The 12385-nt window shown below is 40.7% G+C and overlaps 2 protein-coding genes across 2 annotated transcripts; one reads left to right on the forward strand and one right to left on the reverse strand.

Moving 5' to 3' along the window:
* The first annotated feature begins 748 nt into the window (after positions 1-748).
* On the forward strand, positions 749-8910 carry Hzg (CTD small phosphatase herzog). The gene is made up of 4 exons (XM_076441590.1): positions 749-1630; positions 3179-3615; positions 3782-3967; positions 4452-8910. The coding sequence occupies exons 1-4, from the start codon at positions 1561-1563 to the stop codon at positions 4638-4640; spliced, it is 882 nt and encodes a 293-aa protein (XP_076297705.1). The 5' UTR covers positions 749-1560; the 3' UTR covers positions 4641-8910.
* Positions 8911-9614: 704 nt separating this feature from the next.
* LOC143217379 (KICSTOR complex protein kaptin) lies at positions 9615-12368 on the reverse strand. Its single transcript, XM_076441589.1, has 8 exons — positions 12197-12368; positions 11872-12132; positions 11423-11688; positions 11198-11364; positions 10946-11118; positions 10810-10882; positions 10075-10366; positions 9615-10008 (listed from the first exon to the last, which is right to left on the reverse strand). Exons 2-8 carry the CDS (start codon positions 12074-12076, stop codon positions 9937-9939), a joined length of 1248 nt encoding a protein of 415 aa, XP_076297704.1. The 5' UTR covers positions 12077-12132; positions 12197-12368; the 3' UTR covers positions 9615-9936.
* Between the last annotated feature and the right edge of the window lie 17 nt (positions 12369-12385).

The raw sequence follows: 12385 nt of genomic DNA on the forward strand, positions 1-12385 counted from the left end.
ACCCTATTTTAGTCGAACTTAGTACGTTACTGACGTTAAAATTTTCGCGCATGCGCAAGTTTCGCCAGGGACGTGTCTATAATGGGTCCATTCCGATTCACGCATGATGCGCATACATTGTATAGTGTAGTATAGGAGTCTCTATGCATACACTATACAGTGTATGCGCATCATGCGTGAATCGGAATGCACCCCTTGTCCTAAATTTACAAATTCACAACTTTGCAATTATTCACGATTTTCGGCCTTTAACTGCCATTTTTACCACTTTTCACCCTTTAGAATTCGTAAACCAGAACATATATATAATTTATACGAGTTTACAAAATACAACTTTGAAACTTTCATTATTGGCCCAGCTGAAAAAGTTGTAAAAATAAATTTTTACTATCGTTTTTCACAATTCCGATCAGAAGCATTTTTTCAACATATTTATTATAGGCATGATTTACTAAACTAATTTTTCTACAGAGATTTCTATCCTTACAGAGAAATGGTCGATCTGTCCATTGATGAAAAAGTTATTCTGATTGTGATCAGTTATGCTCCTAACTGTATATTGTAATGACGAGGTAGCGGAGCCTTGGTGCAGTTATATTAGCAAAAAGTAACGATATTTTATGCGGTGTGTTCAAAGTACCTGAAGGTACCGCATTTTATCGAGAATTTTACTTTACAGAGTTTAAATTCACCGCGCATGCGTGAGAAATCTTGCACAATATCTCACCACTGCCGGCGGAGGCGCGAGCGTCGCTGTGTTGGAAAAGGCAACGGAGCTTGTCGCCGTCTATCTGTCTATCTGCGTATCCCAGGAAAAATCTGTGCGAGACGGTTGGACGGTTCGTTGTTTGTGCGAAAAGCGAAGTTATCATTGTGACAAACGTGCGAGGATCTCGAAGGTGTTCATGTGCTGTGTGGAATCTGGTGGAATCGTTACGAAACGTTTCGGCTTTTATCGTCGAACGCTAACGTCGTCTGTCATCGTCGATCTCGACGAAGAAGCGAGCGAGACGACATAAATAGGTGTGGCGGTCGAAAGAGAGAGCTTGTACAACTTGGAATGAAGGCGTCTAGGTGTAGGACGGACTGTCCTCGATTACGAGCGAGCACACGGTGTGTCAAGTAACTTGATAACTTGATAAATAGTGTTACGCGTGCTATAAAATCTTTAACTCGTTCGAGGTAAATATTCTCTCTCTGTATACGCCTATGCGTTTCTGTTGGTCGAGTTGCGATCTTTGCAGCGGCGGAGGAGACAGTGGAGGTAGTGGTAGCAGCAGCGGTGGCGGCGGGAGAGAAAACAGTGGAGGCGGCTGGTGGTGGTGGTAGCGGCGGCGACGCGGAGGAGGGGGGGAGATTTCGTACGTCGCGTCGTCGTGACTGAGTGAGTAGGTGCGTGTGCGTGCTTGCCCGCGCGCGTATACGCTCTCATTCTCTCGGTACGTCCCGTGCGTGCGCGCGTGTGCGTGCGTGTACACATGTGTACGTGGATTCTGGCGCGCGCGCATCAACGGAATTCACGATCGGACACACTCGCACGGACTCTCAACAAATGTTTAAATGGACGCATCGTCCATTATCACCCAAGTGTCGCGGGATGACGAGCTAGGCCAGTTTAACAATGAGAAAGGTAGGTGGCCCCCGAAACAAGAACACACCCCGCCTCGCCGTTCTATATCCTTTTCCCTTTGCGTTTTTCTTCCAGATGCTGGATATGGAATCTACACCTGTTACGGGAGACCGCACCGCACTCCTCACCTCACCCGACTTCACCTCTCTCCCCCCCCTCACCCCCCTTGCCACCCCTATAATGCCACCGTTCCGACATCCACTCCCCCCTCCCGCTTCTACCTGGCCTCGCCTCTTCTTCCAATCCCCTCTTCCTCTTCTTCTCTCGACCAAGTTTCGTCTGTAATTTATTTTGTTCTGCTCTCTACCATACATTCGAACGATAGTCTAATGTTATCTAGCGCAAAATAAAGGCTCTCCGGACTCTTCTAGCTTCTCAATAAAACATCAGTCTAGACCACTGTCTCCCTCAAAGGTCCTGCCAGGTGTTATTTGTATTATTCTGCAGCCTATGGCTGTCCCAGCTTGGTAAAAATAGCTACACACTGCCGAATAATTCAACTTAGACCTCCTAAATTGTAAACGTAGGACTTTCGAGGGACACAGCGGTTTAGATTAATCTTTACAGTATTGGGAACACTCCCATAATTCATTCGCACCTCCCTTTCTAATATTCGAGTCAATATTTCCCACTGCAATCGCAAAATAAAGGGATCCATGTCTCCTTTCGGGTCTCTGGACTGTCAGTGTGCCCCAGTTAAGCCGGAGCATCTTTTAGTTTCTTGATAAAACATCAATCTAGACCGCTGTCTTCCTCAAAACTCCTACGAGGTATAATTTGCATTATTCACAAAGCTGGGACAACTACATGTTGCCGAATAATGCAAATTACACCTCCTAAATTGTAAACGTAGGACTTTCAAGGGACACAGCGGTCTAGATTAATCTTTGCAGTATTGAAAGCACCCCTTTAATTCATTTATACCTCCATTTTCAACGTTCAAGTCAATGTTTCCCACTGCAATTACAAAATAAAAGGATCAATGAACATTTGAGCGAAACTAGCGTTTCGAACATTAGATTGTCTTGCACTCGGCGAAAAAAAATGGAATCTCGTAAATACGTTATTCATACAGTACGAGAAACGAAACATATCTGTTATCCCATGCAAGGAACAATCGGATCCTTTATGAAACTGTTGCTTGTTCGCAGTATCATTAAATTCTCTAGCTCCTTTCTTTCGAGCTAACTTAGTCAATTCGTTTCTATAAAGTACGGTTTGTTCTAGTATAATACACACAGTTTTATAGAACATTTGTATGCCTGTGCGAATTGTTAAATTTCATCTATACAATATTTCTCATTGAATTGCAAAAGTTTGTACCCTATCTAAAATGTTCAGAGACATGTACAAACTGTTGCAATCATCTAATACAGACCTGGGTGACGCTGGCTCAAAAAACACATGTTGCTACTACTCTGGGACTGTCTTACCGAGCAAGAGAAGGAGAGAAACAGCAACATGTGTTTTTCGAGCCAGCATCACCCAGGTCTGATCTAATACAAGTGTATGTACACGCGGAATGACATCTGGTTTTCCTGCGTGCAGCCCAGTTACCACGAGAGAATGAAGCGGCCAGCAACGGTCCGGCCAGTGGCAAGAAGCCTCGAGGGCGTGGACTCCTACGATCTCTGCTCTGTTGCCTGGGCAGAGGACGCGGAAGCAGTTCGAAGAGTTCGAAGACAAGTTCGGTACAATGGGACGATCATGGTTATTCGCCGCCGCCGAGGACTGGATCCCAACGGTTTCTTCTCCCACCTGTCCGACATCAGGATATGCACAAGAAGTGCATGGTGATCGATTTGGACGAGACGCTAGTGCATAGTTCCTTCAAGCCGATCAACAATGCAGATTTCGTTGTTCCTGTAGAGATTGATGGGACGGTGCATCAAGTGTACGTTTTAAAGAGGCCTTACGTCGACGAGTTCTTGCAGAGAATGGGCGAGCTGTACGAGTGCGTGTTGTTCACAGCGAGTTTAGCCAAGGTACGTTTTACGGGTGCTACGAAGCACGCTACCATACAAAAGAAAGAAACACCCATCGATCTGATTTGTGGGTCTGTCGCACGTGTTGTCCATGTGCTTCTTTCTTTTGCACAGCGGTGTATCTTATCTTGGCTTCTAAGAGTTTTAAAAACGACAATGCTTACAGTACGCCGATCCGGTAGCAGATCTGCTCGACAGATGGGGAGTGTTCAGAGCAAGACTGTTTAGGGAATCTTGTGTTTTTCACAGAGGAAACTATGTTAAAGATTTAAACAAACTAGGACGGGATTTACAGCAAATCATCATCGTCGATAACAGCCCAGCCAGCTACATTTTCCATCCGGACAACGCGGTGAGATCTCCGACGAACCAGTGGTGAGATATTGTGCAGGACTTCTCGCGCGTACGCGTCCAAAATAGTAACGTAAACCAATTTCAATGAAATTTTCAGAACGTAAAACTCAATTTTTACTATTGTTTTTCACAATTCCGATTGAAAGCGTTTCTTCAACATATTTATTATATAGACGTGATTTACTAAACTTATTCTTCTAGTCTTGCAGAGAAATTGAAGTCGTTTGGTCCATTTAAAGTGTGTGTGATCAGTTATGCTCCTAACTGTATATTATAATGACGAGGTAGTGGAGTCTTGGGGCAGTTATATTAGCAAAAACGTAACGATATTTTACGGGGTGTTCAAGGTACCCCATTTTATCGAGAATTTCACTTTACCGAGGTTAAAATCGCCGCGCATGCGTGGGAAATCTTGCACAATATCTCACCGCTGCAGCGAACTATTAAAAACGTATGGGATTTTAACGTGGATCTATTTTCAGGTACCGGTGGCGTCGTGGTTCGACGACATGACGGACTCGGAGCTGTTAGACTTAATTCCATTTTTCGAGAAGCTCAGCAACGTGGAGAACATTTATACAGTCCTGTGCAATAGCAATCATCCTTATAATCAAATACCCGTTGTACAGAACAGTCCAAGCCCAGGATCAGGTTCGCTTGGTGCTTCCTAGCCCCACCTGAACTCTGGCCGAACAGCCAGCATCATCGCCGCTCAATGCACTCTGAGGAGAATCTTGACTGGGATAATCCACATCGCTTTCCTGTTATGTGGCAGCGGTCAATCAGGTATGACCACCGATATCAGATACAGAACATGAGAACCTACCCATCGAACAATCATCGTCCGACGCAGAAGCGAAAGTTCCGAGTCTCTTAAAGCTGCGATATACTACGCTGTTCAACGTTTGTGTACGGACAGTTTAACAATACAACTCTTCAAGGATCGAAAGCGACCGTACATTTTCTCCTTGAATCTTCGTTCGTAAGGAATACCTCAAGAAATGTTCATACGAAGCAACTACGTGTAAGAAATCCGAGCGTAGCGTTAAGCGGTGCGATCAGAATTCGAGTCGTTCGATGGGCCCCATCGTACTTCTTCTCGCCTTTCTATATTTCCAACGCTTTCGAAACTGTTTGAACGAACAAACAAAAGATTTTCATTTTTCCGTGTCTTTTCGTTCGTTCGTTCTCGAAATTCGAAAGTGTTTCGGCTTTGTTTCGAAGAGAATCCGAGAACATGATGCATATCATCCTCTCCCTCCAGGCAACCGCGGGCGAACAACAAAAGATTTCTGTGTGTTGATTCGGTGAAAACGTTACGAATTAGAATTTACATAAATGTATAATCTCGCTCGGATACTAGATAAGTTAGTCTTACTAACAGAGAGTAGTTTGTTGACTTTGTATCCTTAATTTTTCCGCATTATGTTTCTATATCCGATCGAAGTGTCGTTCGTTCACACTTGTTCGATTCACTTTCTGTATTATCGTTGCTAACATATAAATATTATAGTCTTCGTTAAGCGTACACGTGGCAAATGAAATTTTGTTGTACTAATGTTATGTAACAGTTTTAGTTTCTACTAATATACACACACACACACACAGAGAGAGAGAGAGAGAGAGAGAGAGAGAGAGAGAGAGAGAGAGAGAGACATATCTGAGAATATTATGTATCTACCCCTTATCGAGTGACGTAACAAAGAAACAAGTTTGCGGAAAGGATCATAATGTTAAACGGATCGAGTTTCATAAGTTCTCTCATCTGTATTACCGTTGATTCGATTATAGCATTGACGCATTTGTCGTTATGTCTTTTTTACATAATGTCGCTCGTTCGAATCGATCAATAGGATTACGGATACGTACACTTTTCTTTTCGAGAAACTTTCGAACGCGTCGAATCGTATTTGTTTTCTATTCGAAGCATAAACAAACACGTTGTAAAAGTTTTTAACCGTAGCTTGTTTTACTATTTATTACTGTCGAAAGATTCGTGCACGATGATTAAAAATATCGCATAATATTAAATGGCTTCCAGCTACACACGATCATCTTCGAGATCGGTTAACATTGTTATTGGGTTGGAAAGAAAGTTGGCGGCGTTTTCAAATTAGAATCAAAGATAAAATTAAAGTATTTATTCATATGTTTAGTCAATATAACAGGAGAAGTTACTTCGAAAATGGCAAAAAGTAATAGAACAGAATGGAAAACATGTAATATTGAATAAAAATATCTGAATTTTAGCTTTCAATTTCAATTCACAAACGCTACGAACTTTCGTTACGACCCAACACTTTCTCTCGAACATAATCGAATTGATTTCTCTAGGATTAAAGACGAGAGAGAGAGAGAGAGAGAGGGGGGAGAATCTTGTAAATATCGTTAAATTTCTGTTTAGGATTATGATTTTAGCATTGCATTTGCTGTGTCGATGTTGTTCTATTTAAGTATGCGTGTTTGAGAGGCAGGAAACGTTTGTACTTAGTAAATGTACCTCGCTACTATGTTTAATGGAGCTCTTAGAACATTCTTCGAAGAAAAGCCGCGAATCAATGCCCATCGGAACGACTCTGATAGAGAATGTGGAGAAACTTTCTCATCTTTCCTTCGTTAATCGCACCCTTTTCTCTCTGTTAGAGCGTGGAAGCAGTTTATCGAGCGTTACAGAGAATATGTTTCGCAGTCGGAGGATAATAGAGGGGAACGCGTTAATGTTGCTAACCGATGAAAAATCGTTTTCGCAACATTGGGTAATCGTGTCGTGCTTCCGTGATTAATTAACATTAACAATCCAGTGTATCGCTTTTATCGAATACAAGTCCGTTGGATGTTTTTACGAAAGTATTCAATGGTATTCGTTCTATATAATATATAAATACGTAGGTAGGTGCCGTAGGTATAGGTGTGGATACGTATTGCGTGTATATACACGTACGTTACTGTCCGCGTGAGTATGTGTATGTATACATAGAGATATGTATGTATCTACACGCGCGTTTCTTTTTCTGTCGTGTTTTTAATTGAATTATTTGTCCGAAGCATTTTTTTTTCGTTTTTGTTTTCATTACTTTTTAATTATGATTAGTTTATTATCATTGCTATTATTAATTATACAAGTTGTATTCGTGATCGCAGACTATTATATGAACGCGCGCCGGGGAAAATTGTTAGCGTGAAATTGAATAGAATATTATGTTACGTCGAATGTATTTTATATCGTATCGTTCATTTTAACGGGCGATCGATAGGCGGACGATAATTATAGGGATTGACTATAATTATAACTGTAAGGAACTGTATTATATATATATTGTAAACAGAATTTTTTTAAAACGACGCCACGCCAGTCGTTGCATCGTGGAATTGAGATATCTTCGAAACAGAGAGATCAGATTTCCTGAATTCTGAATGATTCTGATTGAAAGCAAACACTTCACCTACCGGAAGCCTATTAATAGGATTTTCAATAATTGTGCTGTACCAAAAGAAAGCACAGAAATTTTCTTTTAAATTGCAATCTTAAATGAAACTGTTAGATGACGTTATCGAGGGTGGCTTTTGTTCACAATGAAAATTGAGATATCTTCGGAACAGAGAAATCGGATTTCCTGAATTCTGAATGATTCTGATCGAAAGTTAAGAACGTATAGAGCGTTTTTTATCCAGCCAACGTACATTTTTATTCTCTCGTTTCGTAGCTCTGTTAAATTTGTTGCCCGCTAACAATTTTCTCGGCGCGGAGACGTTATTGTCGGATGCAGCTTCGCTGTGTGAGAAAGCAAATAAGAGAAACGCATGCATGCACACGTGTGTACGTGGGGTGAGAGCGTAGTATTTTTAACGAAACAAGAAAACCGAGTAAACAAAACGCGATATATATATATATCTTATATATAGTGGGAGGTAAAAAGCCGAGAACTGCAGATTTGAAATCGTGACTTTTTTCTAATGCGACCAGTTTGATATAAAAGAGGATGGGGGGGGGGAAACGAAGCAGGAATATATATACAGTAAATTCTCTCGTAACCGCCCAGTTGTCGCTGCCGTTGCGCTCTGGATGGATTAAATTATTGTATTATTAATTATAAATACGTTGTACAAAAGTTTGTCACAAAAATAACAAGAAAAGAGAATTACAAACGAAGAAGGGACGATTATATCGCTTAGAAATGATCGAGCATGCTTGTCAATCGTGTTCCGACTGTACAGAGATCTATTTCAATGGATGAGTTGCCCGTTGTGTGGTTTTGCAATTGGCTTTGGAAGCTCTTTGATATCGGCACGCTACGAGAAACTATATGTTGCATCGCGATCGATGAGAATCTATAATTTTGATAAGTCTCTCTGTAATGGAAAGTTCAGACGATGTAAATAGACTGTAATTAGCGAGGGATCTTTGTAAAGAGACGAGGTTTAACTGTACTAAATTCGCAGGAAGTAGAGCCTAGCGTTATTATCGAATCTAAAATTGAAACGGTGTAAATAGAATGCGGTTCGTAAAGAAGTTAGATTCAGCAGTGTCATCGCTGTTGTTAATTTTCTACCGAAATTCAGCTACAGTTTAGATATTCTATTTGGACTGAGAAGACTGTCATCGGTGTTATTCATTTTCTAGACTGAGCGGTTCGAAAATGGAGCGACAGTTTGATCAAGTTACGATCGAGAAGCATGCTCGATCATCGTGTTGGGTGGAGGGAGAAAGTAGGAAAAGAAATTGAACGGGAGTGGCGCGAGCGTGTACGTAAAGATTTCGAAGATAAAAAAAACATAATTAACGCATATTGCCTTGATTTGTAAATAAAAAACTTTATTACTTCCATTAATGGGAAAAAATCTCCGCGCGCGCGGACACCGAAACCGGGCCGCCGTATTTAGCCCACGCGGGCTCAGCCTCCGCGATTTCGTATCTTTTTTACTAAAAAGGCCAGGGCTGACTTTTTAACAGCGAGATATTTTGTACAGTAAACGAGAACATCAAATAGCAACGTGTAATAAATAAATAATAATAATAACAAACGGCGGAGGTGAGCCCTGTTGCGCGTCGTACCAGAAAATCAGCTATAAAAAAATATGTAACATCTTCCGCCCCTTCAACATGTCCAGTTTGCTCTGTGATTCTGTGTTTAATAAAAAAAAATACAAAAAAACTGTCATGCATTGTTCGGACACCCTGTATGAAACAGGAATCGCTAGATGCAGCCTCGATCCGATCTAGGATCTGGGCACAGCCTACTGCACTGCTGCCCAGTAAGCGAACATGTTCGATTTTGGACAGTAGGCTGTGCCAGCAGAACAACATACTTCTGCGTCCGAAATGTCCGAATAAGTATCGCTTTATCCAGGCAGAAGTAGAGCAGAACGAAGGCAGCTCGATCCTTCGTTTAAGAGGGCAGTACGGTCGCGAATTTAGTTGCCAACCTAATACAAATGTTTTACGCAGTGATGCCGAAATCGTGGTACTGTGGTACTAAGCCGTGGTACGAGACCCCCCCACTATGACCTACCGTTGCCCCTACTGGCCTTCTCCAACTCGCTCGCGCGCTACACTCACCAACGTACCTCTCCTAGGATATGAGAGGTACGTTGGTGAGTGTAGCGCGCGAGCGAGTTGGAGAAGGCCAGTAGGGGCAACGGTAGGTCATAGTGGGGGGGTCTCGTACCACGGCTTAGTACCACAGTACCACGATTTCGGCATCACTGGTTTTACGTCATAATTGGTCATAATTAGAAAATGAAAAAATGTAAGACCAGTCATTCTCTTAGGATAAATCGTAAGGTATCGTTTGGCAACGTTCCTTTATTATCAAGGATAAAAATAAATCCACTTTGATTCTCCGATTTTTGATATTACGCGCTACATATGTACATAAAGCCATGTACACACGATCGACATTAATCTCCGAAAGATCCAAAAGTTAGCTTCAACTTTCTCCATAAAACACTTTAAAAATTCTATATTCGTTATAACTCGTTTCCTGCGAGTATTTTCTGAAACCGTTTCCTCCATTTATCCTTCACATCCGCAATATTATGCTGAAATTACATATTCACGCTTGAACTGATTATTTCATCGATAGGATTTTAATTAGAGTAACAAACCTGCAATATATGCACTCCTCGCTGAGTAAGGACAATAATCTCCTTCATTCCATCATTTGTTATGTCCATGTAGCAAATAGAATGCACAGGTGCATCGAACAATTTTCTAACAATCAATTCCCAGGTGTTGTTTATGAAAGAAAATATTAATATCTCTTGACCGTAGGTGCCTAACAGTATCTCATTCTGACCGTCCATATTTATATCTGCAATGCAGGAGCATAGAATGCAATCAGACGTTTCGCTACCGTTTAACGTCACATCTTCGTCCATTCCATTATTCAGGACGTCCCTAATTGAAACGAGAGAGACATTATTTCGTTTATAATGCGAACTAGGGTGGCTCTTATTACAATATTATAATGAAACAACATTTCGATGTTTCTCTCAATTTTTTTCGAAAACCGTTTGTCTTACAAGCAATTTCAAGTTTTGAATTGAGGGAAATTTCAAGTTTAAATTAAGGAAAATTTCAAGATTAAATTGAGGGAAATTTCAAGTCTAAATTGAGGGAAATTTCAAGTTTAAATTAAGGAAAATTTCAAGATTAAATTGAGGGAAATTTCAAGTTTAAATTGAGGATGTTTTTTTTAACATATCTTTCGACGCGGTAAATAGTTTATATGTAAATAGAGCATTAAATTAATTATTAGTGCTGTAAAAGAAATTTTGATAAAAGTTTTTGACTAGAATAAATAAGAGCCACCGTAATGCGGACAGACAAGTGATACTCACATAAAGACAACCGCGTTGCAAGTATTCACGACGAGAACGTTCAGTTTCGTTTCTTCGTCGCTGCTAGATCGTTCTGTAAATTATAAATGTATTAATTCCCCGCGACAAGAATAACATTTCTCAATTGTTTATTTACCATTCGAGCCGAGAAAGCTCGGCTTGGCGATGCAGTTTCGTTGCGGAAATACGTATACGCTGGAGATGGGCGTGTCGTATCGTAATTTCCAGCTTCGACGGACTTTCAGTTCTAAAACATTAACGATAGCTACTTTCACCAAACCACATTCACAACCGATTACCGTCAGTCTCCTAAACGAATTTGAATAGCACCGTAATCCTTGAATCTGCACACTTGGACATGTACGAGAGAATTATTTGAGAATTATACCAGTTGTATCGGTCGTAGTAGTAGATATTAATCCACAAGGAGATTGCCTGAATGTCGTGCAGCTCTGGAAAGTATTTCTCAATGGAAGATTCGCTGTAACCATGGTTCAATTTGTCCTCTCTGATCATGTGGATCTTGTAATCGCTTCCCGAAAGCAACCAGACGACCTGGAATCTTAAGAGGATTATAATTGGGTACGATTAAGTAACGGAATGGAAATTTTACCTCATTCTGCGAGCTCTGCTGCGGAAGAATGGTGTGATATAAATGGTAAGGTGTGTACGCTAATTCTACCATTAAACAGTTCTGCGCTATGGCTTCGATGGAACTGCATTCGTCGCCTTCTCCGTCCGTAACACCTTCGGTGTAGATGTTTAAATATCTTTCGACGGAGGTGTCCGTGCTTACTTTGATTATCGTTATGCCTATCGCAAAGCCATCGCCTGTGTCGGATTTGTTGTAGGCGTCGATCGATATGATCTCTGCGCCGCCTGAAGAGAATTTAGTTTGTATAAATATTTGTTGTCTATGTCAATAATTGTTTATATTGAGAATTACAAATTATTGTTAAGTATTAAAGAAATACAAGTTATTATTAAGTATTAAATTAAATTACGAAAAAATAGAAATTATTACGATCTATGTAATAATTGTTCATATTGAGAATTACAAACTTGGAATGTACGTGAATAGTAACTCCTTAACCAACGGTCTTAAATGGAGATTAGGCATCATGTGATACTCGCAGGAATATATTTTTCTTTTCAGAGAAGCCACCAAGACTTTGTTTGAGCCGTTTGTCGAACATAATTTCGTCATCGAGTAAATATTTCCTTGCGATGTTAGAGGAAACCAATGTGCGTCTATTAAATTACACATGATCGTGTCCTTTGGTTTTATTTACATCTGCATACTATTCCGTTAAATAAATCTTTCTGAAATGTAAAAGATTATTTAATCAAGAATTTGTCGAAGTGTGTATCCGTTGCGAGAACGTACCCATGATTTCGGAGAGTGTTTATTTGTAAACGATCTTGAATGTTTTGACAGATGTTTTGAGGTTAGAAGTACGAAGGTTCGAGGTTAGATCATAGACTAATCACGAAGCGCTAAAGCCTACAATGGCGGCCGGGTGGATCTCTATCTCACTCGCACACCGATAGTTGGGCTGCATTCCGATTCACGCAT

The sequence above is a fragment of the Lasioglossum baleicum genome, chromosome 16 (genome assembly GCF_051020765.1).
Source record: "Lasioglossum baleicum chromosome 16, iyLasBale1, whole genome shotgun sequence".
Lineage (NCBI taxonomy): Eukaryota > Metazoa > Arthropoda > Insecta > Hymenoptera > Halictidae > Lasioglossum > Lasioglossum baleicum.